This window comes from Chlamydomonas reinhardtii, chromosome 12 (genome assembly GCF_000002595.2).
Source record: "Chlamydomonas reinhardtii strain CC-503 cw92 mt+ chromosome 12, whole genome shotgun sequence".
In the NCBI taxonomy this organism is placed as follows: Eukaryota; Viridiplantae; Chlorophyta; class Chlorophyceae; order Chlamydomonadales; family Chlamydomonadaceae; genus Chlamydomonas; species Chlamydomonas reinhardtii.
In genome coordinates, this window is record NC_057015.1 from 9,089,158 (window position 1) to 9,106,488 (window position 17,331).

Consider the following 17,331-nt stretch of genomic DNA (forward strand, 5'->3'; position numbering starts at 1 on the left):
TGCCTGATGCAGTTCGAGTACACAGGCACGGTTTGGCACGTTGGAGCCATGAACGACCCATGGAAGGACCTCGATAACAGGCGCACAGGCCGCAGCCCCCAATCCAAACGACGCTCCCGCGAATCAGCAGCCACTTGCCAAGATGCCAGGCCATAAGCCACTTCACCGCCTTTGGCGAATAATTCTCTCGATCTTACGGGACTTCACCAACCTGCAACCATTGCCCCATCGCACAGTTACTCCAGACCCGCACTAATGTGCCGTAGACTCGAGAGTTCAGCCCTCTGCCCTCATTCAGCGCTTGCCTCGTGCTGCCGCCTGCCGGTCGTGGCCTCACATCTCGTCCGACCCACCTGCCACATCCACTTCTCCGCCGACCCACGCAGCATGACGCCAAGCCGGTCGTCTACCGCTGGTGCACAACCAGCGCGCTACCACCTGCTGTGCGCCTACGACACCCGGCGCCCTTGTGACCCCACTCGCCCAGTCAGGCCCAGCAAACCAGCCCGTTCATCTTTGCAGTCATCCACTTCTCCCGCGCAATCTTGGACTGCCATTCGCCTACTGCTACCTTCTGCACCACCTGCTCCTGTTCCTACTCTGCAACTGCCTGGTCTCTGCCCGCACACGTGTTCACACACTCCTCCTCGCATGCTCAACCCCACCCAGGCCTAGCGACAGCCTCCCATGCTTGATCCTATACCGCTTCGCTGCCCACAGGCTACCCCAGTTAGGCTACCCCAGAGAGGCTATCCCTGCAGCCACACCTCCAGTCCTGCCTTCACCTCCCCCGCCTCACACGCCCCCCCAAACCCCTCTCCCCCCACTCACCCACCACACGCCTACCGGTCCCCACCTTCAGGAACAACTCCGCCCCCACCCCTACAGGTCCGCCAGCCGCAGCCGCGGGATGATGTTCATGGACTGCAGCTCCTGGAACAGCAGCTTGCAGGCGTAGGGGATCTTGATGGTGGCCATGTTGTCGCTGGTGCGGTCCACGGGGCTCACCGGGCAGTTGCGGTGCGCGTCCCACCAGCCCAGCAGGCCGCTGCGCGCGTCCACGTGCACCTGCCGGAGGGGAGGGGGGGGGGCGAGGGCGGTGACGGGTGACGAGTGGCATTCCGGAGTCCCGCCCCGGTCTCTGGCCCGCCCCCGGCGCCTCCATGCACCCCCACACTGCACTGCGCGCACATACGCATCCCGTCCTGCCCGTTCCTTCCCCTTGCCCTGATGCACACGCACACACCTCACACACACACACACACACACACACACACACACACGCATACACACCAGCATCCCTTTGTGCTTTCCAAGCACACACACACACACACGCGCCCTCACCTCGAACTGGTCGGAGCTGATCATGAGCCGCTCCAGCAGCAGCATGGAGGCGCCGTACGCGATGAGGCAGTCGCGCTCCATCTCGCCCAGCCGCAGCCCGCCGTCGCGCGAGCGGCCCTCCGTGGGCTGGCGCGTGAGCACCACACGCGGGCCGCTGCGCAGGGTTGAAGAGAGAGCACGGGGTGGTGGAGTTGGGATGGGTGGCCGGGTGGATTTGCATACGCCTAGTGCTGGCGTGCTGCGGTGTGGCTCGCGGATTGAGTGTGTCCCAGCTCTCCGGTGTGTCCCGCAAGATTACATGCGTACACTGTCTACATTACGGTACACGCTCTCACGCACACAAGATTGCAGGGCCGCTCACCGCGCTCTTGCGTGCATCTTGTCCAGCACCATGTGCTTGAGCTTCTGGTAGTAGACGGGCCCCATGAAGATGTAGGCCTCCAGCGGCTCGCCCGTGATGCCGCTGGTCAGGAAGTCCTTGCCGCTGTAGCTGAAGCCGTGGCGCACCAGCGTGGCGCTGATGTCCTCGACCTGCGTGCGTGCAGGGCGGGGTTGGACAGATGGTTGGAAAAGCGGGGAAGGGCGGGGTGGGCGGGGTGGGCGGGGTGGGTAGATGCAGCGAGGCGAACCATGGGCGGGCGGGCGTGTGCGTGTGCACGTGGGGTACGGGCGAAGCGCGGACAGAGGGAGCGCCCTGGTGGTGCGGTGCGGGGTGGGGTGCGGCACGAGACGGCCAACCCCACCTTGTCGGCCAGGTTGGACGGCTCTCCGAAGGCGGTGCCGTAGTGGAAGCGGCCGCAGCTGACCGCCGCCTTGGAGCCCAGCAGCTCAATCATCTTGCCCACCTGCGGTCCGGCGGCGGGGTTCAGGGCACATTGAAGTGAGACGATGGAAGTGCCTTTACCTCTCACCAGGAGTGCTTGGAAGAAACTCTCCTGCCCAGGATCCTTCCTGGTCGCATGGAGCATCCAGCCACACCACCCTCCCTGCACCCCACGCCACCATACTCCATAAGGGCACAAGAACCTCCCACCTGCCCGCCCCCCCGCCCGCCACCCAGCCTCTGCAACCCCAGCCACCCCCTGTCAATCCCTGCCACCGCTCGCCACCCGCACCCGCCTATCTCACCGTCATGCGCGAGGGGAAGCCGTGCGGGTTCATGATGAGGTCGGGGCACACGCCGCGCTCGCTGAAGGGGAAGTCCTCCTGCCGCACGATGTTGCCCACCACGCCCTTCTGCCCGTGCCGACTGCTGAACTTGTCGCCCAGCTCGGGCCGCCGCGTGTGCCGGATCAGCACCTGCCCGGGGGGCACACACAGCGAGGAGGTTGCTGCTGCCGCGTCGCCAGAATGCAGGTCTGGGTTTACCATCTAACAAAATGTCTACGCGGTCATCCGCACTTGATCTTCCTCTGCACTCAAACACGCGTGCACTCGCACGCGCGCATGTACGCATGCACCCCCGGCATGTGATCTCTGACACACACACACACGCGCGCACACACACACACACACACATACACACACGTGCACACAAGTGCACACGCGCACACCTTGATGGAGTAGTGGGACTCGTCGTTGGCGGTGATCTGCACCTTGTCCACGATGCAGCGCTCGCCGGCCATGGCGGGGGTGGACTTCCAAGACATGGGGCTGGGCCTGTGGGGCCGGGGGCGTGTGCGTGTGTGTGTGCGTGTGTGTGTGACTGAGTGTGTGTGTGTGTGTGTGGCTGTGTGTGTGTGTGTGTGTGTGTGTGTCTGTGTGTGTGGCTGTGTGTGTTAAAGAGCACAAGGACAACATTACGCGTAGGACTGTGTGTAGAGGGATTTAGCATGTGAGTATGGAATGGGAAGCGCTGGCGCACGGCAGGTTCAGCACAACAGCCTGAATGCAGCGCAATACGGTACACCCGCGGGCACGCATCCCCGCACATGCGTCCGTACCTGTAGAAGGCGTCGGGCATGTTGGCTGCTGGCAGCGGGTCGCGCGTGTTGCTGGGCCGCTGCATGTTGATGTACACGTCGCCTGATGGAGGGAAGCAGGGGTTACATTCATGACGAGTTAAGAAGTGAGGGGGAGGAGTCGCTGTTCGTGCGGAGGACGGAGTGGCTAAGTCACAAGTATGAAGTGCCGACGTCCAATAGGAACAGCAAGAGGCGAGAGGGAGGAGCGGGGAGACGGACGAGGGGATTGACAGGGAGGGGACAGGGTGGCGGATGGTGTGGAGTGGCGGCACGCGCGCGCGTGTATGGGCAGAGGTCGGGGCGTGTGGCAGGTTTCGATGTCGCTGGATCAAAACACACAGATACAGATACAGCACAAACGCGCCGAGGAGATATGACGAGCCGCAAGCTGCGTTCGCCATCCCCCTAGGCACCCAACCACCACAGCTGCACGCTTGTTCCACCCACCCGGCGCCCAGCCTCCCTCGCATCTCCTTCCCTCCCTCCCCGCCGCCACCCACCCGGCAGGATGTAGTCGCCCACGCAGGCGATGCCGTCCCGGTCCAGCAGCCGGAAGCGCGGCGCCACCGCCTTCTGGCCGGGCAGCGGCAGCGGCGCCACGATGCGGTCGGAGGCGCGGTTGGCGTACCTGGGGGTGGGGGTGGGGGTGGGAGGGGGTGGGGGTATACCATTAGGGGGTGGGGGTGGGTGGATGGGATGATGGAGGGATGATGGAGGGATGAGGAGGGGGTGGGTGCAGTGAGGTGGTGGCGGATCGGGATGCAGGGTGGTGGCGGCAGGGGCTTGGCGTGCGAGGGTGGCGTATGTGCGGGTGTAGTGTCAATGGTGAGCGCGGCGCGCCAAACAGACGGATGCCTGGACGCCCCAAGCCCGCCTGCCGCGCCGTCCAAGCTTCTACCTGATACCTGCGCTCCCAACCTGCTCCACTCCTTCCTTCCTTCCTCCCGACCCAGTCTTTAACGCCGCCGTGGATGCAGGTTTGGACACTGAAGCGCGACACACTCACTTGCGCAGGCTGGCTCCGTACTTCTTGAGCACGATGCAGCGGCCGAAGCCGCGGTCCAGGCTGTACTTGTTCATCACGATGGCGTCCTCAATGTCGTACCTGAGGAGGGGGAGGTGGAGGGCGGGGAGATGAGGAGGAGAGAGGGGAGATGAGGAGAGAGGGGAGGAGGGAGAGGAGGAGGGAGAGGGATGCGGCGGGAGGGGAGGAGGGAGAGGAGGAGGAGGTCAGGGTGTGGTGCTTGTGGACCGCAGGAATGCAGGTGCAGGTGTGGGAGGTCAAGAGAGCACTGGACAGCACATGCGATGTTGCGGCGCGGGGGCCACATACCCAGCCCTTCGCCGTCCATACCCTCGCTTGCCGCCCCCCTCCACCCACCCGCTGTAGCTCATCACCGCCACCGAGGCGTTCTGGCCCGCACCCAGCTTGTCGAAGCCCACCTGCACATGCATACACACACACAGCAGCAGGGACGGTAACACAATCAAGAGTGAGGCAACAAATTAGCTTAGAAAACGTAACTTGCCGCCAGAGCCCACGACCAGCCGTGTACTCACTCGCCGTGACGTCCCCATCCCACATCCTCCACCCTCCTCACACTTTCCGTATTCAGCCCTCCTGCCCTCCTCCCACTCCACCCCACCCTCACCCCGCCGCCCTCACCCCCAACGCGACCCACCAGCTCGATGGTCCTGGAGGTGAGCAGCGGCCGCTGCGGGTACACCAGCAGGTACAGCAGGCTGTCCATGCGGCTCATCTGGTTGTAGGCGATGTTGCCCATGGCCTGCTTGCCCATGGCGCACTGTGCGGGCAGGAGGAGGAGGGGGAGTTGTACGTTCAGGATTGCGAGTTGTAGCAGGCGGGGAGGGGGAGGAGGCGCGAAGGTGGAGGAGGGGGAGGAGGAGGTGGAGGAGGGGGAGGGAGGCGGAGGAGAGGATTAGCGGAGCGGTGGGAGGGGAATGAGATCAGGGCGCGATGTACCGGTATACAGTAGAGAAGGTGCCGCGGGCAGGGACTAACTGTATTGTGCAGCTAGAATACAAAGCCGTGGACACCAGGCTGCTCCCCATCCCACTGCCTTCCTCCTTCCTCCCTCCCTAGCTCGTACCTGGTAGGTGTTGCGCGGCGACTGGTTGTGGTGGGGGAAGGGGATGAGGCCCGACACCACGCCCATGATCGTAAAAGGCTCGATCTCCAGGTGCGTCGTGAGCCTGTGAGACGCCGTGTCAAAAAATCATTTGATAGCGCAAGGGGGCCGGATGACACCGACATACGCGGAAATGGGTCAGCAATGTCTGCCACGTCGCGTCGCAGACGTCTCAACCCTCACCCTATGGCCCTTGCCCCCCTCCCTCCAACTCCTTCCGCCCCTGCCGCCACTAGCAGTCTCACTTGTTGCAGTCCTTCTCGTACAGCGCGATGAGGCTGACGTTCTCCTCGTTCACGTCCAGGTACTCCAGCAGGCCCCGCGCCAGGAAGTCCGGGAAGCCCCACTCGCCTGAGGAGTGAGGGTGGCGTGGAGGGAGGGGCGAGGGGCGCGGGGGTTGCAAAGATGGGTGCAGGGGTTAGCCGGTCATGAGGAGAACGGAGTAGTCAAGTCGCACTTATGAAGTGCCGACGTCCAGTGGGAACAGCAGGAACATACCAGGTGGGCGGGAGCTCAGGCATTGGACACAGGGATAGGACATGGGGCGACATGTGTCAAGGATGAGGAAGCGGTGTCGCAAATACACGCACTTCATTGCTACGCGTAAGCCGCTCAGCTGTGAGCCTGCTGCGACCCCACGCGCCCGCTGAAGGCGCCGCCTCCCCTCCCCTCCCCTCGCCGCCCCCACACCGCTCACCGCTTCGCAGCTTGGTGATGTGCTCCTGGCGCACCCGCGGCACTCCGGCGTCACAGATGATGAGCGGGCGGCACACGCGGCCGCCGTCGCAGGAGATGTAGCAGGCGTCACCCTGGCAAGGCGGAGGGGAGGGTTAGCTAATCCCAATCCCAACAAAACCAATATGGAAGGGTACCGGTAACTGTCTATGCAAGACGGACTGAACGCATGATAAGGTTTGGGGGGGGACACAAGATACCATGTCGCTAACGCTTCAGCGCAGACACCCGGTCCCTACCCGGAATCTCAGGGTATGTTTGGCTTGCAAATGACCAACTCAACCTCCAACCCTCCTCCGCCAAACCCCTCCTCCCCCTCCTCCCCCTCCTCCGCCCTTCACCCCCCAGGCCCCCACACACCTGCAGGTGCACGTGCACGAACTCGCCCAGGTGCCCAGCGCGCCGCAGCTCCCTGCGGGCAGGCAGGTGGCATGAAGCGCAGGTGAGCAAGTGGACCAGACATTGTCACCGAACCAGTACGCGCCCGCACCCCAGAAAAGCACGTCCCCCCCCCACACACCCGCTCGGTATCGGTGGGTATCCGTCAGTCACTCCAGCGCGCCGTCTGGGCGGGCTTCGTTTTGTTGTTTTTTTTTCAACACACAACCCCGCCCCGCCCTCACCTGGCCTCCCGGACCAGCCTGTGCGGCCGGCGGTGCACTCCCACCAACGTGCCGTTCAGGAATACCAGCGCGCCGCCGTGCCCGTGCATCTCCGCGGGCGCGATGGCGGTGATGGGCTCCGTGCCCAGCATCACCAGCAGCCGGATCAGCGGCCCCTCCTCCTCGTCTGGCGGGTGCACGAGGGAGTGGCGGTGATGATGGGGTTGTAGGTTTGCGTGAGTGGTGTATTGGATGAGTGATGAGTGTGGCAGATCAGGATAGGCACAGGGCCGCTTGAGTTGTGAACGCAGCACTACACACAAGTTCTTCATTCGTACAAGGAGCGAAAAGCGGCCGGCGGCGCATCCCTTACATGAATGTGTACCTCTCCCCTGCTCTCTCTCCCTCCGTCTCTCTCTCACCCGTGGTGACGTGCGTCATGAGCGCCAGGTTCTTGACCAGGCCGCACGACTCGCCCTCGGGCGTGTCGGCGGGGCACAGCATGCCCCACTGGCTCGGGTGCAGCGCGCGAGGGCCAGACACCTGTTGCGGTGCGGCGGCGCGGGGTGTGGTGTGGCGTTGCGGCGCGTAATTGGGTTGTTGTAGGCGGAGTTAAGCACAGCACGCAAAGGGACTGAGCGCACGGAGACAGCTGGACATGGTAGAACTGGTCGCGCTGCCGCCATCTCCGCCCACCTTGCGCGTCTTCTCGAACTGCGACGTCATGCGCGTCATCATGCCCATGGCCGCGATGAACGACAGCCGGCTCAGCACCTGGCGGCCGGGGCAGCACGCAGCGCACGCAGGTTTCAGTGAGCTGCGCACGCGGACACACAGCACCGTGTTTCACGGCCAGGACGGGCCTTATTGCGCCCACACAAAACCCCCTCCCCGCACGCCCCTGCCCTCCTCCACCCTCCACCCAGCCAGTCCCGACCTGCGTGACTCCCTTGCGCTCCATGCGGAAACGGCGGATGATCCAGTTGCCGCTGCTGAGCGCCGACTCCAGGCCGTAGGTGATGGTGTCGGTGCGGATGGCCTTGGCCACGTCAAACTGAGGGGGAAAGGCAGTAGCAGGGTCAGGGTAAGGTAAGGGGCAAGCGCTGTGACTACACATGCACAAGGAGAACAAGCAGGCAGCCTGATGGTCGCGCACACGTCCCCTAAGCGTCTGAGCGGCGCTTCGCCCATTACGGTACTCCTCGTCAGCTAAGTCCGCGCACACGCGCGGCCCGCACACAAGGCCCACGCACACACATCCTCTCGGCCGCGGCCCCCCACCTGCGTGGCCCGGTTGGCCTTGCTGAGCACGGCGTCGGCCTGGCGCTTGATGTCGCTGTTGAGGCGCTTGAACAGGTCCTCAAACAGCAGAGACAGCAGGCCGCCTGCAGGAGGGGGGCACAGGGTTGCATTCACGATTAGTTAAGGGCAGAGGGAGGAATGCCGAGTGCGCAAAGGAGTGCGTTTTGTACAGCGGGCAGAAGTGACTGCATGTGGAGCCCAAGGGCACGCCCGCCCCCTCCCTTCCGGCTTCCTTCTTGCTTCTTTCATGGGAGCGGTGAAGCCTCAAACTTGGGCCTGGAACCGACCGGGGACGACAACTGCCCCCGTTCCACCCCATCCCCCCTTGGTCTGCAGTCTTCAGTGCATCCTGTACCGCTTCCCTAACCATCTTTGCCCATTCCCCCCACCCCTGCGCCCCCCTCCCCCTCCTGCCGCACCCGCCAGCTCCAGGCGCTTGTTGCCGTAGTAGTCGCGGTCGTCGATGCAGGCCGGGTCCAGCACGGCGTACAGCATGCGCCGCACCATCACCGCCACGTAGGCGATCTTCTGCGCGAACTGGTAGCGCGGCACCGGCACGTGGCACAGCACCACGTGCGCCAGCACATCGCGCGCCTCGTCCACCTTGCTCTTGCGCCGCTTCTGGTCGCCACCGCCGAACTTGGGGCTGGCCTTGAGCTTGCCGCCTGGGAGTGGGAGGGTGGCGTGGGGGTGCGTGGGAGCGTGCGCAAGCCAGTGAGCACAGTAATAATGCGGATGCGTTGATGCTTTTAACGCGCTGCAAACCCCAGGTGCCTGTCCTCCCTCCTCGCGCAAGGGCTCCGCATTCGCGCTCCGTTGTAAAGTTGTTGCCCGCTGCCTCATCGCTGCCTCCCCCTGTTGGCCCAGTTGACCCCCACGCTCCCTCTCTCCCCCACCCCCACCCAAACCTCCCCCTGCCCAGCCCTCTCGCCCCCCCTGCTCTCACCCAGGTAGTCCAGCGCCTGCATCTGCGTGAACACGCCCAGCCCCTTGGCCTCTTGCACACTGGGCACCAGCAGCGCCGCCAGAGCCGCCGCGCCCTCGCCACTGGCCGCGTCCGGCGCGATCACCGAGCCCTTGCCGCCGCCGCCTGCGGCGCCCGCGGCGCCTGCCGGCGCCGGCACCAGCTTGGCTCCGAAGCCGCCTCCCACCACCGCCTGCACCGCCTCCTGGTCGCTCTCGCAGCCCATGGCTTTGAGCACCACGAAGATGTTGACGTCGTCCCTGGGGGCAAGAGGAGGAGGCGGGTGGGCCAAGGTTGGTGGTTCTTGGTCGAGGCCCTGACCGCCTCCATCGCGCTGAGCCCGCGGCGCCGCCCGCACGCGCCATCACAGCTCAGGCGACTAGCACCCTGCTACACCCGGGCGGCCCGGCGTAGCCTTAGCCGCCGGCTCAAATCACGACGGGAGCAGTCGGTCTACGGAGGAAGTGGAGTAAACAGCGGGGCAAACACTCACTGGAAGGCGTTGTGCTTGAGGTAGATCTTGCCCTTGCTGAACACGATGTTGGTCTTGGACTTGCGCTCGTGCGTGGAGGAGGTCACGGACGCCATCACCTCATTGTGGCTGTCGGTGTCGATGATGATGCGGTTCTTGCTCAGCTGCTCCTGGATCAGAATCACCTGTGCATGGCCAAGCGTCCAGGTGATAAATTACCAAACGCGAATCACCGGGCGCAACGAGCTAAGTGCTGCCTAACTAACCAGTCAAGTAATCAAGGCGAGCTGGACCGCAACCCCCGCTGTCCCCCTGCACCTTGTGCTCCCTACCTTCTCCGTGCCGCGCACGATGAAGTATCCGCCCGGGTCCAGCGGGCACTCGCCCAGCTGCGCCAGCTGTGCCTCATTTTTGTTGTACAGCACACACCTGCAGCCAGCCACATAATCAGAACCAGGTTGACCGCACCATACCCACTCCCCGCGTGTTGAGCAAACGCGTTCTCCCTCACACATGCGCATGTGCAGTACCGCGCACAAGACCCTGTCGCAGCCAGGCAGGTATGATGGCGGCAGAAGCCTAGGGGCTACGTATACCGCCGCCGTACAAAGCCAAGCCCTTCGCCTGCCCTTCGCCGGACCACAGCTGCAGTGCACCGCGTACACCCGCCCCCGCCCCTGGCCACGCACCTGTCGCAGCGCAGCATGAGCGGCATGCGGCCGATGCTGACCGCGCCCACGCCGCCGCGGCCGCGCTTGACCACGATCTCCTTGCCGCGCGTGTACTCGATGTCCACAGTGATGGGCGCCGAGTAGGTGGCGTCACGCAGCCGGCACTGCTGCGGCGTGGTGCCCACCTGGGGTGCAAACATGGCGTGTGAGTGTGAGTGTGAGTGTGTGCGTGTTAAAGAGCACAAGGAAAGCATTACGCGTAGTGTGTGCGTGTGTGTGTGTGTGTCTGCGTAGGTCAGTGTTGGCCTGAACCGCCCCAAACTCCAACGTGCGCAGTCCCCAGTCCCCGCTTCACTCCATGCTCCTCAGCTCAGCTGCCGGCATGCATGCGGTCCTACGACCTGTAACTCCGGGCCCACTCATCCATGCACCCAGCGCCCGACCCACCACCTGCCGTCCCGAGCCCGCTCTTCCCATCTGCCTGCCGCCGCGCGCACCGCGCCCCCGCCCCGTCCCTGCCTCCCTGCCTCCCTCCCTGCCTGCCTGCCCCCCTCCCCGCCCGCCACACCACGCCGCCGCGCCCACCTGCACCATGTCTTCGTCCACACTGGGCCCGCCCACGTAGATGTTGGTGTACCTGTCGCAGTGTGTGGGTGCGAGGGGGAGGTGCGGCGCCTGGCGAGCGCGCAAGGTGGCAACAGCCAGCCCCACAGCCTGCCCAGCTCTCATCCCAGTCGAACCCCTCGCCTCTCTGCTTACCCTGCATTCCTCGGCTCCCTCCCAGCTCCGTCCTCTCCTCTCCTATCCCGCCCGCTCTTCCTAAACGTCACACGCCACACCACAACACAACCCCCCACACGACGACAACCTACTTGAGATAGAAGTTGGGGTCTGTGTCGCACGTGACCTTCTCGTTGGCCGCCACAATCTTGCGCAACTCGCTGTTGAGCAGGTAGTTGAACGAGTCCAGGTGCTGCTTCACCAGGCCGCGGACCTGTCGATGGGCATGGAGGCACGAGCGTGACGTACCCCCTTGCGTCGGAGTGGTACCGGACAGGCCGGCGGCGCTGTTGGCTATTGCGCACTCCCAAGCCCAGTGGGCTGCAATACCCCAGTCCTCCCAGAACGGGACGTGCACTAGGCTCCAAGTGCGTCGTGACGCCGCTCGGGCCCCACCACGCACACATCACCCACACCTGCCCCCCCGCGGGCCCCTCGCCAGCCAGCCACGGCCCTGCCCCGCAGAGCGGCTTGACCCGCCCCCCCCCCCCGGGCCCACGCCTCAGCCCCAGGCGACATGCATGGGTTACACCTAGAGCCCCTCCAAACCCTTTCCCTTCCCTGTCTCACAGCCCGTTTGGCTGGGATACGGTAACCACGCGGGTTGCATCACCCCATGCCGCCGCCAATCCGTCATCCTACGCCCCGCCCCTGGGCAGCCACACTCGTAGCGCCCGCACCTTGAGGAACGCAGGCAGCAGCGCGAACTTGTCATTCACAGTCTTAATGGGCTCTGTGAGGCGTGTGGGGTCGCCGTACAGAGCCTCTGCCAGAGCCTCATCCCCGCCGACCGCCTCCATGCCATCAGGGCCGGGGCCATCTGCCCCGTCCACCTGCATGGGCTCCGCGTCCTTGCCCGCCTCCTTCGCCCCGCCCTCCGCCGCCGCTGTCATGATGGCGCCAGGCTGGGACTGCTAGGGTTTGCTGCTAGGAATCGCTTCGTGACCTGCTAGGGTCGCCGCCCGCCCGGGGCGGCGACGGCCTGGGGGGGTGTCCCTCCCGCCGGCGTGGCGGTCCGGCTGTGTCGGCAACTGAACTGCTATAGCCTGTTTGTGACAGTCCCACACTGCCTACAGCCTCTCAGGTGCTGCGTTCGCACGGGCCACCTGGCGTTGCCCTACGCACCGACGAGGCGGGACCGAACCGGATGCACGGTTTGCCAAGGCCCAGCAGAAAGCTTGTTTGTAATCCTGGTGTAGCTATGTGTAAGTTGCATACACAATTTCTACGAGTATTCAATGCACAAAAACAGCACGACGGCGCTGCCGCAGGGCGGCGAGCAGTATCGTTATTAATCTAAGGCGAGCTTTGTATCTAAGGATTGCGGAATAGACAGCTTTGGCGGGCGGGATCGCGTCTGGGTGACGGAATTGGCCGAAATGCAGGGCATGAAAGCAGGTGCGCTCTCGTTTCCGGCTAGAACTCTATGCGTAACGGTTTGCTAACGAACAGGCTTCCATTTTGTGCTTTGGAGCTGACAAATTAAGGTTAAGGCAGGTCGAGAGTCTGGAAATGACTTTGCCTGCACCGACGTAGTCTTGCTTCTCCATGGCCTTCTGGAAGACTAGAAATAGGACGCTAGGTAGGCAGTTTTCAGCGAGTTTTGGTTGAAGGGTCGAGAAGGATTGCGCACATGGAGGACCTTGCACGCGTCAGTTTTGGCTGGGCGGCGCGACAGAAGCCCAGCTTTGACGGCGAGCGGTCGGATTCGCTGTCGCGGATATCTCTGCCTGGTGCGGAGGTCGAGTCGCTGGACCTGGAGCAGCTGTTCGACGCGCACTGGTGCGTTTGCATCTGCGTTGTCGGCGCCAAGATATATATGCGCGTAAATAGCGCAGAGACGCGGCTTCAAGCGCTGGGTTGGTTGGCCCCTTGTCCTCAACCTGCCGGCCCGGCCGAAATGCGGACCCCCACTGCGACCGTGACCCAGATTGCCGTTTTTCTGCTACCGCTTTGCAGGTTCGGGCCTTGTACATGGCTGGGCAGCGCTTGGGCGTCCGGTTGGTCCGGGGCACGTGACGAGCGCTTGCCATCGCCGGTGCCGCCTACCACGCCCGCAGCCACGCCGGCCGCGGGGGCGGAACCCCCGCCGGTGGCGCCCAGCTCCACATTATCACGAACGTCCTTCCTGTACTTTCTCAGCCGTACCCACAAACCAGCTACCCAGCCCAACCCGCTCCAGCGACCACTGCTCAACGGGAAGGCCGGCAACGCCGCCGCGTCGCCCTCACTGTATGGGCCAGGTGCCGCTCCCACACCGCAGCCGCCCTTCCGGTCTGGCAGCAAGTCCTCCGCCCCCGCGGGCCGCACACCAAAGGAGTCCTCTTCGCCTCCTAAGGCGATGCCCGTGCCGCGCCGGGCGCCCAACGGCTCCGCTGGCGAGGGCGCCGATGGCGACGACAACAACCTTCCCGTGGCGCTGCCCGTTGAGCCCGCACCGGCGCTCCCGGCAGACCCCAGCACCGCGGTGGTCGGCCCCGCGTCCACCACGCCCTGTGCCAATGGCGGGACGGAGCCCATGGAGCTTGGGCCGCAGCTGGGCACGTGGGCCAACCGGCAGTTCAGGCTGTTGGACCCGGTGCCGGAGCGGCCGTGGGATGGCGCGGCGGGCAGCGGCAGCGGCAACTCGGCTCCCTCCTCCTCTTCCAATCCGCGCTCGCCCATGACCGTGGGGACAGCAGCCGGCGGGGCTGCGGGTTCGGTGACGGGTCCGGTGCCAGTGGCGGGGTCGGGCAGCGCCAGCGGCAGCGGGCACTGCAGCGGCCAGGGCAGCGGCCAGGGCAGCGGGTCCAGCATCGCGGCGCAGGTGCCTGGCAGCGGGCCAACGCTGCTGGAGCTCCTGCAGCAGCAGAAGCAGCGGCAGCTGGTTGCAAATGGCTGTGCGGTCGTGGGGTCTGGAGAAGGGCGGACGCACGGGGACGCATTGCTACTGGGCGTGTTGCAGCAGCAACAGCAGGAGCGGCGGCAACAACAGGGTGTGCAGCAGATGGACCCAGCGGTGGCGGCCGCAGCGGCGGCCGCAGCAACCGCGGCTTTGCGGGACGCAGAAGACTCTGCCATTCAGGAGGCTGCTTGGCGTTGGCGCTTCACGCGGCGATGGCAGGTGTGTGTGGGGGGGGGGGCTGTTGCTTATGAATCAGATTGGGACCCGTTCAGGACCGGTTCATTCCTGCAGCAACCACATCACCCATCTAATGGATATACGACTGCACCCCTTCCTGCGGCCTCTATGCCACTACATCACAGGCGGAGCAGTCGCGCACGGATGCGGACCGTGCCGGCTCCGTCAACAACGGCGACCAGCTGGAAGAGGCCCTGGCCTACCTGGCCGCCACCGGCGCCACCACCACTACCACCGTCTCGCTGCAGATCGCCAACACCTCATCGGCACGCGGGGGGCGGCGTATGGCGCGCAACGAGAGCAGCGGCGGGCAGGGCCCCTGCGGCACCATGTCGCGCGACGGCAGCCTCGTCCTGGGCCAGATGGGCAGCCTGGTGGGCACGTTGGGCGGCGGGCCCAGCACGCTCGGCAATGCAGACTGGCCGCTGGGTGCCAGCGGCAGCGGCAGCTTCACGTCCGGGCCACGGTTGTTAGGGAGACAGGTGCGTGTGACGTAGGCTGCGACACGGACAAGAGCTGTTGTTGTGCATGCACGCGGTGCTGCACCATGCTCAGACAGGCTCCCTTGCCTCCTCGCTAACATGCGTGTACCGTGTCCCCGTCTCTGCCGCAGCCGAGTGGCGAGATGCTGCAGGCCAGTCGCGAGGTGGCATCGCTCAACCGGCGGGCCGCGGTGGTGCTGCAGCAGCAGCTCGACTGCGAGCAACAGGCGGACCGCAGGTGCGCTTGTGGACAGCGCTAGCGGTCCCTTGCTGGCTTGTTTGCGTGGCTGACGCCAACGAGCTTTAGGCTTAGGCTGGAAGGGCCTACCGATGCTGGCACAGTAGCGCTAACTAAGACGCGCGCTCTGTGCGACGTCTGTCGATTCACAGGGTGCAGGAGTCGTTGGCGCAAGGGCCGCCGTGGGTGGGGCACTACATCCCGGTGGTGCAGATTGATGAGTGGGGGTCGTTCCGCTTCCTCATGCTCAAGCTGCGTGACCAGTCCATGGCCCGTGGAACCACCGTGGGCGCGGAGCGGCAGCGCATCCTGATCCGCGGCCACAACTACGGCAGCGAGGGGCAGCTCATGGAGGAGTGCAACCGCGAGGTGGGTGGGTGCGGCTTCCGAGCAACTCTACAGCTTGCCCTTCCAGTTGCGTGCAGTGCGTGCGTGTTGGCTGTGCGTGTTTTGGCGTCACACATGCTCAGCACCCCAAGTCGCATTAATTGCTTGTCTTGCGTCCATTGCACCGTTCCCGCAGATTTTGGGTCAGTCGCAGCGCAACAACGTTCCCTTCGAGGCGCCCACCGTGATGGGCGGCGGCGTGATGGAGTGGCGGCGAGACCGAGACCGGCACCTGCACCTGCACTCGGGCTTTGTCATGGACCGCTCGCTGCCCTCCGCGGGCATGCTGAGCGGGCTGGGGCCTACGGCGATGGGTGGTAGCGGGCGGCCCGCCTCTGCCATAGACCTGCTAAACCTGGCAGCAGCGCTGGCGCGGCAGAGCTTCCCGCCCACCTACAAGATAACGGTGCTCACGTAGCGCGCCGGCCGAGACCAAGCTGTGGAGGCTTGGGGCAGCATTGAGAGGCATGGGCCGGACCTGCGAGTGCCATAAGCTCAGGACCGCAGATTTTGCCCCGTACGGGGGTGGCACAAGCGGTTTGTTGATGGAGAGGTTTGTCCAACTATGGCGGTGCATGATTTACGCAAGCGAGTGTTTCATTCTTAGAGTTCATGCCTGGCCGTCAGCAGGGGTGCTGCTGAAGTGCATACACATTCTTCATGGACACCTGGCGGCCTGGGTCCCGCACACGCGGTAGCGTGGCGTTGGGTCGGGCACGTTGGGCCCTTTGACCCGACCTCGTGACCGCTGCCGAATTCATGTGCAAGATGGAGGGGAGTGGAGTCACTGTTCTTGTGTGCATGTTTTGGAGGATGCTTCCTTCCTTGTTGGTGTGTAAAATGCTGGATGGCTGTGCAGGCCGCGGGGGTGGGTTTGCGGTGGGCGGCAAGGACGGTTGCGTTGGCAGGAAACTGAATTAGTGATGGCGTACGGGTGGCCCAGCCAAGTAAGGTGCCGCTGAATTCCTAGTACAAGCAAGAGCAGAGGGTGGTGAGAAGCATAGCCCCGAGTTTGATGGCTGTAATCCCGGCCCACAAACCCCACAAGGCGAGCCAGGGCAAGAGTCGCAACGTGGGTTCGCGGTTTCTTCACCAGTGAATGGCCCAGCCATGTTAGGTTCCATGGAAACACCTGGGCTTACACATTTTGCGTCCGCCTGCCTGCCTGCCTGCCTGCCTGCGTTGACAAAAAGTGTTCGGAGCAGAGGGGGCGGGCAAGGCCACGTGGAGGAGGACAGCGCGGCGCCGCCTTCAAAGCGGCGCCGGCGCGCAGGTTGAGACCTGCCGGTGTTGTCTGGTTAGCGACCTGTGCTGACGAGGATGGCGTAGCGGGCAGTCAGCTGCAGCGGCAGGGGTGTTTTCCTTGCTGTCTGGTTGGCCTGCTGCCTGCTGCACTAGTGCTTGATAGCTGGGCGCGACTGGGCACATATGGCGGGCGGTGCCTGTACAAACCGACCCCGGCTATGTCCGGGAGATGAGGCTAGTATCGGAACCTTCGGCCTCAGACGGAGGACGTGGCGTGGCGGCACAGCCCACTTTTCCCTTGCAAGGGAGAGCCACCTTTTCTTGTCGTCCGCCAAACCAGATGTTTAGCCATAGATCCGGTAGACGACTCAGGGCCGCTGGGGTCGTGCCTGTGTAGAGGTGGCGCGGTTATGTTTTGCTGGTGGCTGGGCTCTGTGCTTGAGCATGTGTTCACCGTTCAGTTTGGACAGTCAGGGGCAGTCACATCGTTGGTGGCCTAGATCGGAGCTGCTTTCCAGCTGTTGCCTTGAAGGTGAGTGCTGGCTCGGATGCTGGTCGTTTCTTTTGATTCCAGGGCGGGGGCTTGTCAGGTGCAGTGAGGGATGGGTGTGTGATGGGACAGTGGTAAGGCAAGTTGGTAAAGTCCCGTAGGTTGCAGCTGATTTCCAGAACCCAACAAATGGCATACAATTGGCAGCGGCAGGGCAGGAGTGCGCGGCTGGTCGAACGTTGGAGTTACTGTACCGACGAGTTGCAGTGAGGGATGGGTGTGGCCGCGATGTCCACGCACTTCGGGACGCCCTATGGACGGGATGGGGCGCGTTGTACAACTGAATAAGCAGATACGAGGTAGCTACGAAAATGGTCTTCATGC

At 64.2% G+C, this 17,331-nt stretch overlaps 2 protein-coding genes across 2 annotated transcripts; one reads left to right on the forward strand and one right to left on the reverse strand.

Annotated features, from left to right (window-relative positions):
- Positions 1-62: 62 nt before the first annotated feature.
- CHLRE_12g542800v5 (uncharacterized protein) lies at positions 63-12,278 on the reverse strand. Its single transcript, XM_043068796.1, has 28 exons — positions 11,665-12,278; positions 11,077-11,198; positions 10,790-10,841; positions 10,223-10,389; positions 9,866-9,962; positions 9,555-9,718; positions 9,044-9,321; positions 8,517-8,762; positions 8,077-8,180; positions 7,733-7,849; positions 7,492-7,569; positions 7,218-7,338; positions 6,817-6,982; positions 6,554-6,605; positions 6,156-6,267; positions 5,704-5,809; positions 5,420-5,522; positions 4,991-5,113; positions 4,690-4,751; positions 4,315-4,413; positions 3,809-3,936; positions 3,288-3,369; positions 2,898-3,003; positions 2,473-2,643; positions 2,088-2,189; positions 1,706-1,875; positions 1,345-1,498; positions 63-1,068 (listed from the first exon to the last, which is right to left on the reverse strand). The coding sequence occupies exons 1-28, from the start codon at positions 11,875-11,877 to the stop codon at positions 883-885; spliced, it is 3,681 nt and encodes a 1,226-aa protein (XP_042919169.1). The 5' UTR covers positions 11,878-12,278; the 3' UTR covers positions 63-882.
- A 155-nt stretch (positions 12,279-12,433) lies between these two features.
- CHLRE_12g542750v5 (uncharacterized protein) lies at positions 12,434-17,300 on the forward strand. The gene is made up of 6 exons (XM_043068795.1): positions 12,434-12,766; positions 12,944-14,087; positions 14,231-14,587; positions 14,719-14,825; positions 14,978-15,194; positions 15,349-17,300. Exons 1-6 carry the CDS (start codon positions 12,618-12,620, stop codon positions 15,628-15,630), a joined length of 2,256 nt encoding a protein of 751 aa, XP_042919170.1. The 5' UTR covers positions 12,434-12,617; the 3' UTR covers positions 15,631-17,300.
- Positions 17,301-17,331: the final 31 nt, after the last annotated feature.

Excerpts from the sequence above, each read along its gene's own strand:
- CHLRE_12g542800v5 (XM_043068796.1), bottom strand. The coding sequence starts at position 11,877 with ATGACAGCGGCGGCGGAGGGCGGGGCGAAGGAGGCGGGCAAGGACGCG. Across the intron at positions 8,763-9,043 it reads GCAGGCGCTGGACTACCTGG|GCGGCAAGCTCAAGGCCAGC; the intron begins GTGAGAGCAGGG and ends TCCCACTCCCAG. Across the intron at positions 8,181-8,516 it reads CAAGCGCCTGGAGCTGGCGG|GCGGCCTGCTGTCTCTGCTG; the intron begins GTGCGGCAGGAG and ends CCCCTCCTGCAG.
- CHLRE_12g542750v5 (XM_043068795.1), top strand. The coding sequence starts at position 12,618 with ATGGAGGACCTTGCACGCGTCAGTTTTGGCTGGGCGGCGCGACAGAAG. Across the intron at positions 14,088-14,230 it reads GCTTCACGCGGCGATGGCAG|GCGGAGCAGTCGCGCACGGA; the intron begins GTGTGTGTGGGG and ends ACTACATCACAG. Across the intron at positions 14,826-14,977 it reads GAGCAACAGGCGGACCGCAG|GGTGCAGGAGTCGTTGGCGC; the intron begins GTGCGCTTGTGG and ends GTCGATTCACAG.